Source organism: Aplidium turbinatum, chromosome 16 (assembly GCF_918807975.1).
Source record: "Aplidium turbinatum chromosome 16, kaAplTurb1.1, whole genome shotgun sequence".
NCBI classification, from domain to species: Eukaryota; Metazoa; Chordata; class Ascidiacea; order Aplousobranchia; family Polyclinidae; genus Aplidium; species Aplidium turbinatum.
The window spans coordinates 13,752,420-13,774,599 of NC_137487.1; the positions used below are offsets into that span (position 1 = coordinate 13,752,420).

A 22,180-nucleotide genomic window follows, 5' to 3' on the forward strand; every position below is an offset into this window, starting at 1 on the left:
CATGTCTCCCCGTACACTGCTCCTGCACCACAAAAAATAAGAGTGCACTTGCACAAGTGCAGAGCAAATGCAAGAGAATTTATTAAATGAAAGCAAATTTTTGAAAAAATTTAAGGCCTATTTAGGAGATTGAGTAACTTGCAGCACTTAGTATCTACCTTTGATAGCTCATCTGAGTTGCCTTTTATTGAATGCTGTGGGTACTTTTAGCAGAAACCTTCTTCTATATTTACTTTTTTTTAAACATATGCACATGAAATTGCTCTTATCTTCAAATACCTTATAGACCTGGCATATCACATGTTGTACGGTGGCCTACTGAAATTGCTTTGATCCAAAACAAAAATCATTCTTATCACAAGTGACCTGTGTATTCTTGCCACTAACCTAGGCTACCATACCCTAAAAACATTAATTAACTTGAATGCCTGCATAAAATAATGAAAGCTTTGCCTTGGAATGAAATAATGTTAAATAAAAATAATTACACCTGATTCTCAATACTCTTGACACTGCTTTTGTTTACAAATTAAACTTTACAATCACAATCACAGTGTTTTTACAATGGTTGACTGAACAAGTAGTGTTGCCAGATAAACCATAAAAATGGTGAAAAACAATAATGTTACCAGACCAAATAACCAAATCTGAATGAAAATTAATAATTTCATCAGTTTTGGTTTTATCCTCAGATTTTATTGCGGTACCGCGACGCAAAGTTCAAACAGTCAAAATTCCGCGCGGTACAGTGGTATTTACGCGTCGTGACCATAGGCTACTCTATTTCCAGTAGCTATTTATTTATTAGAAATTTTTAACACTTTTGGCTTTCATTCCGAGCAAAGGTGTAGCTAAGAAATGGTAGACCTGTGTTTGTGTTTACTTACATTTGTGTTGTTATCTAAACTGGTGAGAAAGTTTATTGAAGTGAACCACATTTCCATATCGGTGCAGTAAAAATATACACAATACTACAGCTCTGCTTGACGATAGGGGGCCCAAAATTATTCTGGCCCCGGGGCCCACAAAGGGTTTAACACAGCACTGGGCATACTTATTGGGATATTGTTTAACTTTCAAAAGGTATTTGATTGACCTAAAATAGCAATTTCCACTTAAATGGCTTGTCCGAACAAATAGTTTTTCCCACCGTCACCTCACCCAAATATATCTTCCTAGAATCTTGCAATGCAAACATCGGCCGGAACCAAACACAAAAATTGAGTGACTTGTGTTTTCGTGTGCTGTATAGGCTGGTCGCATGGTAGGTGGACATTATTCTGATTTCTGCTCAATTAGCTAAATTTTTTTCTCGTTTCCAAGGACGTTCAAACAACCTAAAAGGACAACTCATGCTTTCTGGGCAAATCTCGGTCAAAAAATGAATCATTCTAAAAACGTTAAATCAATGCAAATACGATTGGTTTGTTGTCTAGTTGGATACTGATAAAATTAGTTTTTACATCAATGTTTATGTTTCTTTCTTTGTAGATTTCGCAACTTGCGACTTTAGCAGCGGACATAAAACGTGACAAAAGTTTGACTTTTATGTCTTGCGCTGTTTTGCTACATTTGTAGGCTACAACAGATTTCAATAGTCTCGAGGCAAAAAAATGCCTACTAGACTTTTTTCCAACATTGATCACGTGGTGAGGGTGTTGGTTTATAAACGAAGAACCGACTGCACCGGGACACACTTATTTGTTACTGAGCTAACTGGGCGGACTGTCCCTTAGGAAAGGAGTAAGGAAATATCTGGAGTAGACACCAGGGTTGAGAAAAACCCGGGTTTTTTTTAAAAAGCCCAACCCGCCCGGGTTTTTTTAAAAAAGATGCAAAAAAAGGTAGATTCATGCTTATTTCACCTCAAAACTACATTTTACAAATGAAGTGCCTTTCACTCACAGTATACATGCTTGCATAACTCAATAAAATAATGCACTAGGGCTGTTGTTGCTTGAATGTTGCATCATCCATTAATTTCAAGATCAAGTTGGATGTTGCATCATCCACTGATTTCTATACCAAGTTGATGCTACCGTGGTAGAAATCACATTATTGCATCATTTGCTTTAGATTTGAAGGCAAGGAGCATTTATGCCATCATGTTTAAATATTTTTTATCATTTATATATATATATCTTATATATAGTAATGGATGAGCAATCGCGTGGTCATTTAGGCAAATGCTCTGAAACAGCCATGCGTTAGAATCCAGAATCTGTAATTGGTAAATAGCCTCCTAAATTGTATTTCACATCATATATACAGACTACAGTAGAGTAGTACTTTCACCAGTTTAACTATAAGGCCTTCTTGCATGAATGAGTTTTAATGTCTGCCCCGATAGCTCAATTGGTTAGCGCGTCACTTCTGGAACGAAGAAGCTTCAAGATCAAGCGGCGCTGGTTCGACTCTCGGGGTGTGCGCTTGAGCAACGCACGTTAAGGACTGCTCTCCATTCAGCGGCATCTAATGGATGGAATAGTTCCCCGGCAACAAGACTTCAACAATCGGAAACTTCACTCTGTCAATCTCGGTGACCGGGCCTGCGTCAGTGATTCAAAGCCTCTACAAGTATGCAAAACTGCCAGGATTAAGCTCTGCATTGAAGCTTTCCCAGTCCGAGGATAAAAATTCAATCAATCAATCAATGTAGTATACATACACAAAGTGGCATTACTTGATTTTTGTGTACTGTACAATATCCACTGCGTTTTCAGTTTATTCTTGGAAATTTACTTCATAATCACATCCTTGAGTCCTAATTTAAAGTTTGTTTTAAGTGCCTTGTAGTGTTTTTGTTCATTTTTTTTTAATTTTCTAATAAAAACTGGACAAATATGGGTTTTTTAAGTGGGTTTTTTCAAAAAAACCCACCCGGGTTTTTTTGGGTCGGGTAAAATACCGACAACCCTGGTAGACACGGTATATCATTTTGTACATGCGGCACCCACTGAGGAAAATCTCTTGTCGTATTCTTAAAGGGGTATTAAAGGAAAAACCTGACTTGGCGATTTTCCACGTTCTTTGTGTTTAACATGCTACCATAAAACGATTTTCAATAAAATTTTGCCCCATTGCGGTCTGACCACCATTGCGCGCGTGCTTTTGTCAGAGCTTTCAAAACGAGATTGACCTGAGCAACGAAGCGTGCGACTGTAAAGAACGTCATAAAGTCTAGCAATCAACCGATCACGCAATAATTGTTACTGCGGGCGATTTGACTGTAGGCTATGTATGTATTTACATCAAAACAGCACATTTTAACATCAAAACAGCAGACAGTTTGCTCAAAACATCAGATTGGTAACGTGGTTTTTGTTATTGCTGGACTTTATGACGTATTCTTGAGCTGTGTTTGCACGTTTTGGTCATTTTGAAAAAAATGAAAATAAATGAAACACTGGACTTTGGGCCTTGCCAGCGCCATTGAAAACAAATTTTTTTGGGTAATTGTTTTTGAAATGTATTCTTGAATGTTCAGTTTACTCATTTTAATGCTTAATTCCGGTTTGAAATTTTCCTTTAGTATGCCTTTAAGAACCATATCCACGAACGAATATAACCATCACCTAGATCAGGGGTCACCAAATGGCGGCCCGCTGGCAGCATGCGGCCCGCCACGCTGTATCGCTGCGGCCCGCGGAAGGTATCAGCGTACAAGTATAACCAAAAATACTTTTTTTGAGGGAGTTAAAGAGCACAAAGGCAAAAAATACTTTCCTGGAAGCATATTTTCGCATTGCATACGATTCCACCAATCAGATTATAGTTCTAGGTGGGGGTTACTTAAAGTTATTCCAATGCGATGTCCAGCACACTGTCCCAGTGGTTGATTAAAACGTCTGTTTTCGAATTTTGAAATTGTCTGTGAGCATAGGGTTGCTTATTTTAAGTTTGCAATTGTCATGTAAACACTAGTGCGAGTTTTACCGTTATTGTGTTTCACGAGCAGTGTTCTCTTTATGCAAGTTTTTGTTGACAAAATGGGTCGGTGTGCCAACTCAATTTATAATAAATTGGCAATATATTACATATAAATTTAGAGACTTTTTCTGATTGTATTATGAAAATATTTAGCTTAGTAGGCCTACTGCAAAACTTTTTTTTTTCAAGAAATATGGAACGCTTCACGATTTTGCGTGTCATTCTTGCGCAGGAGCCATGCTAATCTGTATCGTTCCAATTATAGTATATGTACTGCCGAAGCAAGTACTGCAAAATGTTGGTAATCTGCAGGTAATCAACAAATTCTTGCCACGCTGATGAGCACCGCAAGTGACAGTTGTCTATAATAAAAGAAAGACGGTTTTATAGATTCTCACAAAAAGGATGAAAAACCAACTCATTGCTTTTTTGAGAGAAGACTGTTCATAAATTACGATTTTTCGAAGATTTCCACAAGCGTTTGTTTCATGGTACCTGGTGTGATGATGTCTAGTTTAGCGTTGGTGGTGCCTTCAACATTTAGTTGCAGAATGGTCACTCCTTGACCTACAACAGCTGGTGCTGTTCGCCCTGACAAGGGCGCTGTGCTTGGTCTGGGGGTGCCATTCTGATGATTGTTCTTCCGCATAACTTTATAGCGACAGTTGTAGCAAGTTTAGTTTCCCAAAGTCGGTAGCCTACTTGCGGGGGCGGTCAAGTGGAGGTACTTGCTTTCTTCGGCAGAGAGTGCTGCTTGTGAGTGTGGTGAAATGCAGACGGCAGCACACATTATCAAGGATTGCCGGCTATACAGACCTCCTCATGGTATGGAAGGCCAAGTTTCCATCGATGACGACACCAGGCAGTGGTTAACCAACGGATGCCCTGACATATAGCGACAACACGAGAGAAGAGAAGATGGTACCTGGTTTCTTTTTCCCTGTTATTGGAGCCTATTTTTCGCTGATATGTTTGCAGGTCACTATTGTTGCCTGTATTGCGATGTGTCAAACATTTCCTTGTTTACTGAAATTGTTAATTGCAAGATATCTTTTGCGAAGCGAAGTAACAACACCACTCTTGCTTGGCGATGAATATTCTGATGAAACCGCTCGCCTCGCTATAAGTGCACAAAACAAGTGGCTTCTATTTATTAGGCATTGTTAAAAAAGTCAAAGTGTTGTAAAAGGAGCTTGGCCTGGCAGTAGCGTTGTTCGATTAATTTTGTTGCTACGGTATTCTAACATAAATATGAACAATATGTAACGCTGGATACTGGGTACGAAATGCGTTCTTTTCTAGCATAAGAGTCAACCTACCTAACATTTTATTAGTGCAGCCCGCCACAGCTCTCCTTAGTGCCAAAGTGGCCCGCATGCAAAAAAGGTTGGTGACCCCTGACCTAGATAGTTTTAGTTCAATCTTGAGACTATTCTTTTTTCTAGAATTCAAGATCATAGTGATACTGATATAAATCAATTGGACATTCCATCCGTTTAATAAATAACCTGACAAAGAATTTAAAACACAATTGGACATAACATGCAAAGCCGGTGCAACAACTACAGCACAGTAAAATAGATTGAGTCATGATTGTGCACAATCAAAACCGAGCATTGATGCCAGATTGCCAAAAATAACTTGCTCTGACTAGTGACAATGATCACAATTAGATTGCATATGACAGATATCAAATAAAAGTTAAAATTAACAACGACAGACACAATAGAGTATTACAATCAGGACAACACGTTTGCAACTACATTGCAGCAAACATTCTTCTCTCTAAAGATACAAGACTAGTTTGAGTGAACAAAACGTGATCCAAGTTACAGACAATGACGATAAAAAAATGTTGAACTTGCGTACAAAAGCAAGATACAACCAGAGATGGGCAAGATCACCAGTATTGGTGATCTTGACTTCAAGATCACCAAGAATAGGTGATCTTGAAGATCAAGATCACCAAACTATGTGATCTTAAAGATCAAGATCGGACGTGATCTTGAAGATCAAGATCACTTTTTGTGCACTTGAAAAAAAATGAAGTTTTTGATCAATGATGTTGCAAAAAATAATTATTATAAGCAACCTGGGTAAAGGTATATAGTAGGGTGATTCAAACGCCCCGACCCTTTTAAATATAGCCACAAATTTTTTTACAATGGAGGTTAACTCTAAAATGAATATTGGTATCAAAATTATTGAGTAATATTAAATTTTTACATTTGCTCTTTTCGATTGAAGTAAGAGCTCCATAATGCAAAAAAACAATTATCTCGCCTAGTTTACAAGTTCATAAATACAATTTTGTTGAAGACAAAAGTCTGGATTTGGCTTTATGTTGTCTAGAAAAATTATTTTAAATATAAACAATAAATTGCACATATTTGACTTATTCAAATTTTTGTAAAATGCTTTTGAAAGTGCCTTTATTTTCACTTTTTTCATATTTTTAAGCAAAAAACGTTCAACGCCCCTTGTTTCTAGCCTCAGAAATAAAATCTTGGTGAAGATAAAAGCCTGGATTTTGCTTTATGTTATCCAGAAAAATGTTATCAAATACACACACTCAATTGAAAATGTTTAAACTGTGTAAATTTTTGGTAAAATACATTTAAAAATGACCTGATGCTCACTTTTGCTCAAATTCTATTATGTGATAAACAGGTTTTCATTTTACTCAGCTGTATAATATTTTAATCCCATAATATCATTCACTATATGGGTTAGTGTGGAATGTAATTGCAGTAAAGGTAGATTGCTTCAAAAAGTCAGAATGTGTAGGCAGGTAAAATACAATACAGTTTTATCTGTCTCACAGTCACTTATTGTTACTGAATAGTTTACTTTGTGTCCAATATTTGAATAATTTGCATACATGTATTGTATGCAAATTATTGTAGTGATATTTATATACTGTACATCAATGTAACCAGGTTTAGTACAGGTGTCAAGTGTAGTGATCAATGAATATTGAATAAATTCTATTTTACAGATTTAAATAGGTTTTAAATATGGATGTAAGAGGAAATAGTGTGTATAGCATTATACTGGGCAATGATATGTCATCTGAAGAAGAGACCATCAAAGGATGCCGCTTGCCTACATATGATCAAGTGTACAGAGCATTTTGCTGTAAAAAGCAGAAGTTGACAGAAAACAGTAAAGTGGCACAAGCGAAAATCTTCAGAGAAGCAGCTGAATCAGTTGTCCATCAAATACATGTATTTTATGCAAAGGAAATATTCCAATTGTCGGCAAGGAACAATTGATTAATAAAATCATGCATGTTCACAAAGAATTCCAGGTCTTCCAAAAAATACCTGTTTCTCTGAGAAATGCAAAAGGAAAAAAGACTGACAACCTCAATTCCTTCAAAAAAAAGTTAAAAACAACTATGCCTTTTTGGCCACGTAATGTGTTTACCTTAATAAAGATCGACGTCAAAGACAAAAATTTTTTAGAAAGCATGATGAATGACAGGTCAGCAACTTTCGGAGTAAAAGATGTATATAAAGCTGAGGAAAGTGATAGAGAAGAGGTGTCAGCGGAAGGAGAAAAGTGAAATGATCAGGAAAGAAAGCGACATTGTCCAGTTGCAGAGGATGTTCATATTTTAGAATCACATCAGAATGACATTGATAATGGAGATAATGATGACACTCAGTCTATGACAGATTCCACTGAGTCACCAACAGATTATGACCAGGGAGATTTATCATCGCGATCACATAAAAGGTGCAAAAAGGTCAATCAAGAAATAATCATACCACATAACATCATGAAAGATCACAGAATTACTTCAATAACAGAGAGACTTCGAGGAGTCACAAATTCTGCTACAACATGCATCACCTCAACGTTCATCCAAGCATGTGGTGGTGATCCTGATAAAGTCACTTTATCAAATTCATCCAATTACAGAGCAAGCTCATCCAATAAGTCTGCTATATCAGACCGCATTATGCAAAATTGGGTGCCTTCCATTGTAGGAACTGTGCATTGGGATGGTAAGATGATGGAAGATCTTAAAAACAAGCATGTTTCTGTGGAGCGGTTTCCGGTATTGTTTTCAGGAAGTGACGGAGTCAAACTACTGGGTGCTCCAAAACTGAAAGCTAGTGGAGTTACAATTGGAAATGCCACTTATGACTTGTTGGAAACATGGCAATGTACTGATAATGCATCTATAACGTGTTTTGATACCACCTCTATAAATACTGGTCACCTATCGGGGGCATGTATTCAACTACAAGACCGATTGGGTAAAGTGTTATTGTGGTCAGCATGTCGCCACCACGTATTTGAGGTGATTCTGTCATCGGTTTTTCACGCAATGAAAATTGAAGTTTCAAGCTCTCCAGAAGTTAACCTATTTACAAAATTTCGAGATTCCTGGCATTTCATTGAATCCAAATCCGTGCCAATATTCACCATAAATAATGATAACTATATCTGCATTCATGATGCAGCTAACACATTAAAAGAAACAACAGTCATTGATCTTGAAACATTGGACAAGAAATATTTACTTCGTGACGATTACAATGAATTAATCCAACTGACCAAATTGTATCCGAGTGAAAGAGAAAACAGTGTTAACTTTACCTTTCGACGACCTGGTGCCATTCACAAGGCTAGGTGGATGGCAAAACTGATATATGCAATAAAGATGGTTCTATTAAAAGACCAGGTGCTCAAATTGAACAAAAAAGTAATTACCAGTAAAACAATGATCAAGTTACAACGATTTGTAAATTTTGGAGTGCTTGTCTATGCAAAGTATTGGTTTAAGTGTCCAAGTGCCATCGATGCTCCAATAAACGATTTGAAATTATTCAAAAACATTCAGATGTACGATTCAGTTGATTCGAAGGCAGCAGCGCCCGCGATGAATGCATTGAAACGCCACTTATATTTAGTCAAGAAATAACAGTCGAAGAAAAGGTCACTGTAGCCAAGAAGTTGTCTCTGGTCAAGAATGACCAACAAAATGTAAGATCTCATGGTCTGGGATATGGGAAGCCCCTGTTCCTCTCGATAGATACCCTCACAAGCTCAGTATCGGATGTATCCTGTCTTATTGGTGAAGGTTCATGGTTTTTCTTCCAAGCTCTGGGTGTACAAGACACTTCCTTTCTATCCGAGGATCCTGACAAATGGCCGAAACATAGATCATTCCAAGATTGTCAGAAACGAGCTAACAATATCATGGTTGTTAATGATGCCACTGAACGAGGGGTGAAGTTGGCAACAGATTTTATTTCATCCTGTCAGGAAGAAGAAAATTTCCAAAATACTCTTCAAGTAGTTGAAGAAAATTGACAATTGGTAACAAATATCAGGAAGAACATGGACATCAAATGCATGAATAGAATGGAAACTTCATAAACCACCATTTATTGTGTCGTGCACTGTGCATTTAAAACCACTGTATGATTTGGCTGAACTATGTCTGTATATACTGTGTGTAGGTACTAGGTGCCTAATCCTCTCCTCACCTCATGTTCAAAAATGCATAGTGTTAATAGTTGAAAATATTATGTTCCATTAAACATGATATTTATGGTTCAATTTTATTTCTTAAAATCACAAAAAATGAAAAATTTATGGTTTTCATTCAAATTTTATGAAAAATTTAGAGCACGTATATACATGGACATAATTGTTTCTAGTAAAGCAAGTTTTTCTTGAGATATAAACGTGCAAAACAAGTCTTTGGTTGAAATAAAATTCCTTTTATATTACTTTAAATATTTTATATTTACTTTAAACATTGACAGTATTTTCACTGTTTTTCACAATTTTTGGAAAACGATAAAACGATAAGGGCAAGTGTGAAAAGTTACTCAATCTTGAAAATTTTGATGGCAAAATACATTTCAGGTCAAGCCTCCACTATAAAAAAATTTGTGGCAGTCCCAGGCAGTTTTTGAAATTTTAAGGGGCATTTGAATCACCCTAGTATATAGTTGGTATTGCTAACTTTTACTTTTAACTATTCAATCGCTGGCCTAAGAATTGTAAAGGAAACGTTCAAATATTACGTAACGCCTTCGAGGGGGGGGGGTTTATGCAAAGCGTTACGTTAGCGTCACATCGGGGGGGAGGGTGTTCAAGCAAAACGTTACGTAACGCTTTCGAGTACGGAATGGTAGTTTTTTGTGCTGAATTTGTAGTGAAAAAGCGTTACATGGGGGAGGGGGGGATTGAAAAAAGCGTTACGTTGGCGTTACATGGGGGAGGGGGGGTCAAAAATTCGGAAAAAAAGCGTTACGTAATATTTGAACGTTCCCTAGTGACTGTTGCTATTAGGCCTATCAATAATTGTTGACGTAGTTTGCGTAAAATCCCAACGTCACACCCAAGGCCGGGGTTAATTACAATAGTAAGCTACTGAAAAAGTCGCAAAATTTGCATAGTTTTATAGTTTTTATTTATGATAAATAAATAAAAATAAACTTTGAACTGCATCATTTTTTACCAAAATTTTGTCTGATTTATGTGGGAGTTTTTATACGTATTACTACGTAGTTTTAACTTTCACTGTATTATGTCAATGTTTATTGCACCATTTATCCATCTGGCAACCTTGATACTGTTGTCTGCTTTCAAAAAAGTTCAGAGGTTTGAGGTAAGACAAACAGCTCCATACTCAGACCCTAAACAAGTCTTGGTCTGGTTGATTTGCTGCAATAAACCACTTTACATGACCAAAGTCTGCTAGAGTCCAGATTTTTTAACACCGCCAAGTCCGCCATTCTAGACTTTTGAAACATCTAAAATTGGGTCAAAGAAAGCAAACATTACTTTAAAATTCACACATGCAAATTGTGAACAAAGTTAAATCATTTTTATTATACGTCAACATAAAGTACACGGAAGTTCACTTCTTTATTATGACCAACACAGAAAACTTTTTCAATTTTAAAATGGCAACACTGACCAGATTAGATGGAGACTTTAAATCATCTGTTGTTGGACACATATCATATTAACAGTGGCTTAACGTTAGTAGTTGCCACTAACTACTTTGTACAGTATACGAGTTCTAAAACAATGCCTCTATCTTGAAAGTAAACTTCAATTTTAAAGTGATCTCGATCTTATTGTTCTTCAAGATCAAGATCACACAAAAAAAGTGATCTTAGATCAAGATCACCAAAAAAAGTGATCTTCACGATCACGCCCATCTCTGGATACAACTAATCTATCGCATCGACTGAATGGATACTTTTGCTACCAATACTTGCCTAAAGTAGGCCTAGGGCCTAATGTTGTTTATGTTTTGTTGGGGAAAAGTTACAAATGGAATTGTGCTGGTGACAAAAGTGTAACTTTGCAAGCAAAATCAACCTTTCACAGAAATTGCCTCAACTAATTTATGTTTTAAGTATGTTCCAAATTTCAAACTTGACTTGTGTTTCCTTTAAATTCATTTATATTATTTGTGAAACATTTGAGACAATTATACAATAGTATAATACATTATACAATAGTGTTATATACTACAATACATCACATACTGAAATGACATAAAATGAAATCATTTAGCACAAAGCATATAAAAACGTCTATAGCTAGTAGCATGATTTCAAAAAGTTTGTTCATAATATGCACGATTGATAGAAACAAGAAGGAGGCGACAAAAATATTTAAAATCTATTTGTCAGATGGGCATGTAAAGACTATAAAGATCATGATACAATTAAAAAGAGCACACTTGTTTTAAGAAACGTGCAATTATGCACTTTCTTATCACTTCTTCACATCGCCTTTCACTGTATGAAAAAAGACTTTATTTTTTTATACTGCCAAGCATGACAAAAAGCATTTAAATTATTAATTTGAAAAAATTGCTTAATTTTTAAATACTATAATCATAATCAAAGGCAGCAATAAATAAATACAGCATTGTTAAACAACTTTCCATCTCGCTATGCACTCTATTCAAACACGCATTTATGAAGAGGCAACATTTCATTCAATTGCATCAGGTTGCGAAGCTATTTCCAAAAATTCTTCTGCCTGATCAACTGGTTTTGACAGGACTACGTGCACCTGGAAAGTTCCACCATGCTCTTCTTTGTATTTTTTAATTGCCTTTTTTAGACTATCTCTATCAGTACTGGCTCGCTGTAGAGGAGACCACATGTCACAATTATTGCATCCAAATCTTTCCTCTGTTGAAGTTGAGTTACTAGCCAGCGTTGTAGACACATTTAACTTGTTTTTCTTAGCTGGAATGAAATCTTCGTCATCAGTATTTTTACACCTTGAACACTTCACAACTTTTGAAGAGGGTTTATAATCTGCGTCCTCTTGCTGATCATGAAGAAAATACAATGCTCTGAAAACCAATTTATACATAAAAACTAGGATAGTCGCTCATTATACTCATCAAAAGCATACTGAATGTGGAATAGTGATGCTAGATGGTGCTGGAATATCGATCAGATACTGGCAATTACCAGCATAAATTATACTAAAATACTTAAGATAGGTTTGATTTAACCAGTGGCGTATATTCAGGGTGTTCAAGGTGTGCACTGAACACCCCAAGAAATCCAGAAAAAAAGAAAACTTCCATCGGTTGTCGATGTTCTTTACTTTCATGATATTCTAACATCTTGCTGCATGCTGATTGCTTTCTTTTCAATTGCAAAACTTGTCCCCTTCTAATTTTAATACTCCAACAAAAGCCATGCAATCAGCTGCTGTTTTGCGGGCAAGTGCAACGCAGGCTGTTTTTCGCTTTCGGCATCCTTTAAGTCCGTTTAAATGATCTAAATCTCTCGCGAAGTATTTTATCTTTGAAACACCACTTGTAATTGCCATTTTTGTTGCCCTTCAACCATAAACTTACGGAGGGCGCCGCTCCCCGGAAGTCGGCGCGTATGGGTGGATAAGCTAATCATCAAGCATCAAACCATTACCTCATAAAGCGAAACAAAAAAGTATATACATCATGAAGTGAAAAGACCAGCACTTCACTTTTATTGACTTAGAGAATGCGTTTGATCAAGTGCAGATAAAGGTGCTGTGGTGAGCAATGAGGCTGGTTGGTGTAAGGAATGGATTGTTCAGAATTGCTCTAATGAATTGCTATAAGCTGATCTAGTTATAGTATTAGTTTGTGACTCGTTGTTGGAACTGGAGCACAAATTTACTGTTTGAAAAGTCATTCTGGAGTCACATGGACTTCGTATTAAAATGAAAAAGACCAAGGTTCTACAAAGTAATTGTATTGTTAACTGTCTGAAAAAGGACATCAGAAAATTTCTATGCAGTGCGTGAGGATGAGGCGTTGAATGGAAGTAATTCGATAATCAGCACAATCTACAAAAGTTGGGTTCATTATAAATGCACTGGTGTTGGTGCTAACTTAAAGAGGATGTGCGCAAGTGCAAGAGATGTTGTGGTGAAACTCCTCCTTTAGAAGATGCCATAAAGCACTTGAAATTGGGTAAAAACATGCATAAATGCGATAATGCCTTATGCTATCTTGGCAGTTATGATTAGTCAGTCAAGTAAATGTGAGGATGCTGTCTCAGGTCACAGCTAGAATCAGATCCGCATGGAAAAATTACCAACTCCTTCACATTCTGGCCACCAGCAGTATCCCCTTCCTAATTAGAGGACATGTGTGTAAGAAGCGTAATGTTTTATGCCAGTCGCTGTGGAGGACATCAAGTGTTTGAGCCATAATAACAACACTATGGTAAGGTGGATCTGCTCAAAATGACAGGCGAACAGAATCAAGTGAAGAATTGAGAAGGCTTGGCATCCACCAAGTAGAAGAGGTCATATGGTGGAGGATGACCGAACAAATGATGGTGTGATGCTGTGCAAACCGATCTACAAAAGAGAAACCCTGTGGCACTGTGGCAGTCGATGTTCAAAATAGGAGTAGTCTACATGGGAAACCGCCAGCAAGCCGGATCAAAATTTGCTCATGTCCATTGTCCAACTTTCGCAATACGGGGAACAAAGGACGTAAAGCCATGCACTAACTAACTCATTATCACTTATTCATGCTATTTCTTAGTGTATGAAGAGCTGCTTCGCAAATGACCTGTCTCGACAGAAGTGATAGAAATCGAGTACCGGTACAGTATATAATCATAAAGTTTTAGGCCACAAGCATGCTTGCACATCAGATGTTGGACTGTAGGGTTGCACTAAAAAATACTCTTTTTCTGTCATGAAAGTTTTGAATGTCATCAACATTAGTGGTCAATAGTCACATGACAACCTTGAAAGCAAGAAAAAAGTAAGAACATATTTAACCTATTCAACTATACCTGAATCCTGTAGATCTATAGCTCACTTTCTGCCACCCTCTTGCATTTAGAAAAGGTTTAATTACTTTTTTATGAAAAGTCTTTGGGGGCTTGTTAGGTGTAGCAACCAATAAAAAAAATAGCCGATCTTCAGTTTCACTCTGAGTTGCAGCTGTAATGTCTTGTGAGTCAACATCATACATCTTATGATAAACTGTTTTTACCTTATATAAAACAACAAAAATGTTTCTGTATAAACAAAATCATTGAAAGTTGGAACTCTTATTAATGATACTCCAACCAATTGATATATATACTGCAAGTACACGATAACAAGTTAGGCTATATACAGTTTTGCAACAAATACTTTTTAATAGCCAAGACCAGGACTGTGCAACATCTTATATATATCAATACAATATACACAATATACATACATTTAAATATAATGCGACTATGCGTATCCAAGTTAGACCGCAAGCCAAACTTGCATTTCTCATCAACTATCCCCACCACAAACAAAAAACAAGTATATATAATACATATATATAAGTCTATAACAAATCAACATAAACTGTTTAAATCGATGCAATGTGAGCTTGGAAGTTGACTTGCATTCTCAACCAAACTACACTATACAGGAGGGGTCACCAACTGGCGGCCCGCCACGCTGTTATGTGCAGCCCACGGAAGGTATCAGCATACAAGTACCGGTATAACCAAAAATACTTTATTTAAAAGTTAAAGAGCACGAAGGCAAAAAATACTTTCCGAGAAGCACATTTTTGCTTTGCATACGATTCCACCGACCAACCAATCAGATTGTAGTTCTAGGTGGGGGTCGCTTAAAGTTATTCCAATGCGATGTCCAGTCACACTGTCCCAGTGGTTGATGAAAGCGTCTGTTTTCGAAATTGTCTGTGAGCACAGGGTTGCTTATTTTAAGTTTGTAAATGTCATGTAAAGACAAGTAGGCTACGTGCGTTTCACCATTATTGTGTCTCACGAGCAGTGTTCCCTTTATGCAAGTTTTTGTTGGCAAAATAGGTCGGTGTGCCAACTCAATTTATAATAAATTGGCAAAATATTATATCTAAATTTAACGACTTTTTCTGGTTGTATTATGAAGCTTATTTAGCTTAGTAGCCTACTGCAAAATGTTGTTAATCGATATTCGATAGTTCTTACCATGCTAATAAGCACCGCAAGTGACAGTTGTCGAATCAAAGAAAACGGTTTTATGGACTCTCACAAAAAGGATAAAAAACCAACTCATGATTTTTTAGCGAGAACACTGTTCATGAGTTACGATAAAAATGTTTTTTTGGTGATTTCCACAAGGGTTTATTTCATGGTGCCTGATTTCTTTCTCCCTGTTATTGGAGCCTATTTTTCGCTGATATGTTTGGCATTGTTTGCAGGTCATTATTGTTGTCTGTATTGCGATGTGTCAAACATTTCCTTGTTAACTTAAATTAATTGCAAGATATTTTTTGTGAAGCGAAGTGACAACACCACTCTTGCTTGGCGACGAATATTCTCATGAAACTGCTCGCCTCGCTATAAGTGCGCAAAACAAGTGGCCTCATTTATTAGGCATTGTTAAAAAAGTCAAAAGTGTTGTTAAAGGAGCTTGGCCTGGCAGTAGTGTTGTTTGACTAATTTTGTTGCTGCGGTATATATTCTAAGATAAATATTACCAACATATTATGTAACGCTGGACACTGGTCATGAAATGCATTCTTTTCAATAGCATAAGAGTCAACCTACCTAAAAATTCATTAGTGCGGCCCGCCACAGCTCTCCTTAGTGCCAAAGTGGCCCGCATGCAAAAAAGGTTGGTGACCCCTGCTATACAGGGTCACTCTAAAATAGCTGCAGAACTGACCATCCCCACTGATAAAGACAAAACTGAATTAGGATGATGATTGGGTCCACGTCTTTTAGGCGCCGGTCAAATAGCCGCGCACACTGTGGCGTCAAGATATTTAGGTGCGGAGCACTGTGGCGCCCGGTCATTTAGGTGCTATTCCTAGTGAAGTCTGCAGATTGTATCAGCTCAGCTTTGGCAAAACCTAGTCGGGGTTTTGACAGAAAACTAAGTTACTTTTCATTCAAGCCTACCACCCGCTTGAATATAGGCTACAGTATATTTTTTGCTGATGTTTAGTGTAGTTATTATTTAACTTAACCGAAAGTGAACTTAGTCATGTTCGGAAACTTAAATAATTTATTGATAAAGCTTTCGCCGATGCAAACCTGGACTAACAACAAATAAATGCCGAACATGCGCATTAAAAAAAACAATATATTTTTCTCTTTAATATAACATTTTGTGTGAAAAGCATTGCCCAACCTTCCAAGCTGATACAATCTGCAGACTTTAGTAGGAATAGCACCTGAATGAACGGACGCCACAGTGTTCGCGCCTATTTGACCGGCGCCTAATTGTCTGCGCCTAAAAGACTTGCTCCCGATAATTATGAGGTGCTGGTAATCAAAAATTCGTTCAACAGTTTATTAGTCAGTACTGGCGGATAAGGAGTTTCAAAAATCCTAGTTTAGAAAAAAATGCTCACACACATATGTTGAACCAAACAATGCCATTTTTGAATCCACAATTTTTCCCAGATGTGGAGTTTAATTAGTTCCATTTGAATATCAGTTGGTTGATGTTTTGTCAAACACTGTGTGGAATAATTTTAAATAAATGTTTGTGAGATTTGAAACAATTCAAAAATTCCTTCAACAGATTTTAAATTTGCTCTGCACAGTCTGTCTTCTCAGAAACCAGTCCTGTGTCACTCAGAGTTTGAAAGTGGTTTAGATCCTTTTTTCGTATGTAGTAAGTTTTTCAAAGTCTTAACTCTTTCGCGACCACGGACGTGTCGTATAGGCTACACAGTAGACCTCCCCAATCCCCGGACTTTCTTTTGTTTTCTTCTATATTGTGACTTTTCTGCATGGGTTTTCAATGCTGATTTCAAAAATATGCATAAAATTTTTTTTCAATCAATCAATCAATCAATGTTTTATTTGTCAGTAACAGGAACATAGGTACATGTTTGAAATATGCAGTACAAAAGTTACACAGGTTCCCATACCGACAGGGAGACAACGAGACGACCATACGGTCTACTAATCAATTGCCACCCTACGGAAATTACGATTTTGCCATTTAAAATAAGCTTACAAGAGAAAAATAATAATTGAAACGTTCCCGCGCTTCAATAACAGCATACGCACAAAAAAAAAACATATTGATGATAACGTAGGCCAAAACACAAAATTCCATGAAGCAAGCAGAGAATAATAAAGTTTTCGAAGCAACTGACAAGTTGGTTTCCATAACATATCACTTACGATGCACTGTAGCTTTGTAAAATTAACGTTTTGATCTCTTTTTTGAAACAATGAAATGATAAGTTTTTTAGCCTACTTGGAACCTCTGACCAGAGCATTGGTCCCAATACCTGCATGGACTTCTTGCCAAATTCTGTGTTTGATCTGTTTATAAAATAATTGTTGCCTGTTTGATATCTTGTGTTATGCTGATGAATAGATGAAGCATTTGTAAATAAATCACAATACGTAGAGTCGTAGACGGATACTCATTCATATGAACTTTGTACATATATATGTTTTTTTATTTCAATGTTATGTATGTCTTTTAGTTTCAAGATGTTCATTTTGAAAAATAAAAAAATTAGTGTGATCATAGTAATTTTGTTTCGTAATTATTCTTATAACCTTTTTTTGTAATTTTATTAATGGATCCAGTGCACTGTCACAGGCCTTTCCCCAGCTTGAAATACAATATTGCAAATGACAGTAAATCAAAGCGTGATACACATCTTTTAAAGTGTCTGTGTTGACATAATTTCTGAGTTTAAGCAACGCCCATGAACCTTTTGCTACTTTTCCGCAAATTTTATCTATGTGATATTTCCATGTTAATTTGTTATCTATGTAAACGCCAAGGTATTTTATTTGATCTTTTTGTTGAATGCTTGTGTTACCAATGTTAATGTTAAAATTTTTTATGTGTTTTTTATTTGTTATTAGCATGTATTCAGTTTTTGAGAAATTTAATGATAATCTATTAAGCTTCAACCAGTTGTAAACTTTTTGCATTTCGGCATTCACATTGTTCTGCAAATTTATTTCACATTTGTCGCTCATCATAAGATTGGTGTCGTCAGCAAATAGTTTAACATTCATGTTTGTTGAATTTGGTAAGTCATTTATATAGAGTAAGAAAAGAAGGGGTCCCAATGTCGATCCTTGGGGCACACCGCAGGTAACCTGTCTTGAGTTTGAAGAGATTCCATTGACGACCGTGTGCTGTAGACGATTGCTGATATAGCTTTTTAACAATTGTAATGGAAGGCCCCGAAAACCGTATGTTTGCAGTTTCTGTATGAGAATAGTGTGATCAACTGTGTCGAAGGCTTTAGCTAAATCAAGAAATACAGAGCAAGTTGTATCTTTATTATCTAGGTTAGTTAAGATGTTATCACAAACGTTTGACACAGCTAACGAAGTGGAATATTGAGGTCTAAATCCATACTGATGTGGTGTGATCAGGTCTTTTTTTGTTAGATAATTGTACATTTGTTCATACAGGCATTTTTCGAATATTTTGGTGAAGGGGGACAATAGTGATATGGGCCTATAGTTGGAACAATTTTTCCTGGAGCCACTTTTGAAGATTGGGGTAACTTGAGCGACCTTTAGTACATCAGGATATACACCTTTATCGATACACTCATTGAATAAGTTGGTGAGGAAAGGGGCGATTATTGGTGAGGATAGTTTGACAAATCTTATAGGTATTCCATCATGTCCCGTACTTTTAGAGACAGAAAGATTATTAAGATGTTTTAATACTTCTTCTTGATTGACAGGTTTTAGGAAAAAGGAGAATGGGACACTTTGCAATTTCAATAATGAGCCAGGAGACGGTAGAGGGATTTTAGATGCCATAGAAGGACCAATTTCTGTGAAATAATCATTAAAACAGTTATAGGTAAACCGACAAATGCGCGGAGGTTTTGAAGAAACTTTAATGTAGCTTAAATAGTTCTTGCACATTTCAATTAATTTTTATCCTGTGGCTAGCCTAACATCTTGGGTACGTACTCCCAAAAAATTACGTCATTTCCGGTTCGCGTTTTTACGCAGGTAATTAAAGACACACTACCCTCATTTTGACTTAAAAATATGAATGCGTGACGCCTATTACGGATATGCGCACGCGGAATATCATTGCGGGGAAACCACTTAAATAAATAGGTTTACATCACCTATTGCACAATCGAATGAATGAATAACGGCTCACAGGGCTTAGGGACGTCGGAACTCTCTTCCTGTGACCCCAGCAGTGCCGGTCTTAGGGTATTTCGGGCCCTGTGCGGAATATGCTTTGCGGGCCCCAATGACAATTATCCAAATCATCCAATTCAGTAGCGTAGCTGGGTATTTTGAAAGGGGAGGGAGGTTTGAGGGCCGGCGGCCGAAGCCTGACGGCGTGTTCGCCAAAGGCGACCCCCAGTGGCAGAGGGTCTTGGGGGCATCCCGCAGAAAAAAAATTTGAAAAATTACTTTAAATTTGGTGCATTTTAAAAGCATGTTCAACAAAAATTTGGGTATGAAACTGTCTAACTATCTCTATGTTTTCTGCATTTTCTGAGTAAATTACGGGCCCTGTACAATCGCACGGTTTGCACACCCCAAAGACAGGCACTTCCCCCAGACCAGGGTATTGGTATTTCATTGAATTAATACTCCTTGTAGAATTGGTATTTCATTAAATGGATAAAGGAAAATTGCTCTCCTGAACATTTTACGTCATTCTTTTTCCTTACAGACTGGCTACTTCAGTGAATCAGCAGGCAGACATCAAGTAGCCTACCGACAGCAGACATCAACTAGCCTACCTACCGACAAGAGCCTACCGACAGAAGATTAGTTGGTTCCTTTTCGCCGCTTCCTATCGTCTGTTGTATCGCATTTGTGATCGCACTGTATATATTGCATGATATCGCAATGGGCGCAAATAAAAACATTTACTTATTGGATGGTTTTAAACCAACCATAAGAGTCGAACCAGCGCCGCTTGATCTGATTTGATTGAATCTTTATCCTAGGACTGGGAAAGCTTCTTGCAGAGCTTAATTGATTGATTGATTTGAATCTTTATCCTCGGACTGGGAAAGCTTCTTGCAGAGCTTAATCCTGGCAGTTTCGCATACTTGTAGAGGCTTTGAATCACTGACGCAGGCCCGGTCACCGAGATTGACAGAGTGAAGTTTGACCGGTGACACCAAATTGAATCCAAGATACATCAAGCAAACTCACCATAATGATACAAAGTGTGCAAAAAGCTGTACAAACGTGAAATTGAACGTGATATCAAATGCAAACAGAAAAGCGGAGTAGCAACGTGCTGACTTCACGTCAACCTTAAGTCTTGAAAATACCGTGGCTGCTTGTAAAAATTTCCTACAAAATGATTACAGAACAAAAACAAATTTACACGAAAAAAAAACGAACACATCTTGAAAACATAGGAGAGACTTTTCATCTTTCGGGCCAAACTCCAGGAATTGAACTAATCTTTTGTCACTCCTACAGACTTGAATTCATCCTTGTTTTTCAGAAGATAAGCGGCCAAGTAGTCAATTGGATTCGGCGGTCTGAAAACATATTAAATCGTTATTTCTGTATTGATGTAAGAATCTCTATTCTCGGACTGAGAAAGCTACTTTGCATGGTGAATCCTGGCGATTTCGCATACTTGCAGGGCTTTTGACTCAGGCTTCAGACTTTGAAGCACTAACGCAGGCCCGGTCACCGAGATTGACAGAGTGAAGTTTCCGACTGTTGAAGTCTTGTTGCCGGGGAACTATTCCAAATTCCATCCATTAGATGCCGCTGAATGGAGAGCAGTCCTTAACGTGCGTTGCTCAAGCGTATTGAGTGGCGTAGCGGTCAGTGGAGTGGTGCCTCACTCTACCGGCCCGCGTTCAATACTCGGTGCGTCACAGGAAGCCTCACTTAACTCTTAAAAAATTGTTGCTCAAAAAATATTGGTACCGGTAGGCTACGTGAAAATCACATCACAATGAAAGAATAAGAACACTTGATAAATCAACAAGACTAGGCGAAACACAAAATGAACAAGCACACATAAGCAGAAGAGTGGGAATGGATAAAATCGACCAACGATCCTCACGCAGTGCTTCTACCTCCGCTTTTGATATGATGTCGGAGCATGGAAAAACTTCGATGTCTTTTTGAAGGTGAGGAGGAATGCTTCCGTGGACACCTTCCTCCTTTGGCTGCATCTTCAAGCAGCAGTCGATTTCCAAGCTGGCAACTGGACCTTCCTTGTTTTGTAAAAAAAAGTAGTGCTGCCAGATCTTTTTGTATTGTATTTATTATCATTAAAACTGTTTTACTTCTGTGGCCTTATTTTATTTTTTTGCATAAATTGTCTCATATGATATAACTCTAATTTCAATCACAACTTATATATAATAGCACAAACTTTCATCAACTCGTATTCAATAACTTCAGCTCTCAATCAAGAAAAGGGTCTAATAGAATAATTTCAAATTTCTATAATTTTGTAATATAATTTCTATAAATTGTATAATTTCTAACCTCAACCCTCAATCTAGAAAAAGGCCAAATGTATAATTTCTAAAGCTAACAGAATCTAAAAAAAAAAAATCTGTGGAATCTGGCATCAAAAAGTCCAATCTGGCAACCCTAGCACACCTGCGCTCGTATGATCAGGTGACGTAATTGAATCTTCGATAGCGTGGTTCGTCTAAAATGAAGAAACTAAAAGAGATTTCTTTTGTTTCTTTTGATATGACGACAGTATCTGCTCTTCGCTGCAAATCAAGAAAATATGGCGTTAATAGGATTTCTGAAGAGCCAGCAATGGCAAAGTG

The 22,180-nt window shown here is 37.2% G+C and overlaps 1 protein-coding gene, 1 long non-coding RNA gene and 1 other non-coding gene across 3 annotated transcripts; all 3 read right to left on the minus strand.

Moving 5' to 3' along the window:
• Nucleotides 1-4,117: 4,117 nt before the first annotated feature.
• LOC145786045 (U6 spliceosomal RNA) lies at nt 4,118-4,219 on the minus strand. Its single transcript, XR_014291265.1, has one exon. It is a non-coding gene; the product is annotated as a U6 spliceosomal RNA (small nuclear RNA).
• Nucleotides 4,220-10,895: 6,676 nt separating this feature from the next.
• LOC145785677 (uncharacterized) lies at nt 10,896-14,474 on the minus strand. Its single transcript, XM_082597366.1, has 2 exons — nt 14,238-14,474; nt 10,896-12,283 (listed from the first exon to the last, which is right to left on the minus strand). The coding sequence occupies exons 1-2, from the start codon at nt 14,417-14,419 to the stop codon at nt 11,914-11,916; spliced, it is 552 nt and encodes a 183-aa protein (XP_082453492.1). The 5' UTR covers nt 14,420-14,474; the 3' UTR covers nt 10,896-11,913.
• Nucleotides 14,475-18,856: 4,382 nt separating this feature from the next.
• Nucleotides 18,857-22,180, minus strand: LOC145785531 (uncharacterized). The gene is made up of 3 exons (XR_014291185.1): nt 22,002-22,180; nt 21,467-21,607; nt 18,857-20,914 (listed from the first exon to the last, which is right to left on the minus strand). It is a non-coding gene; the product is annotated as an uncharacterized LOC145785531 (long non-coding RNA).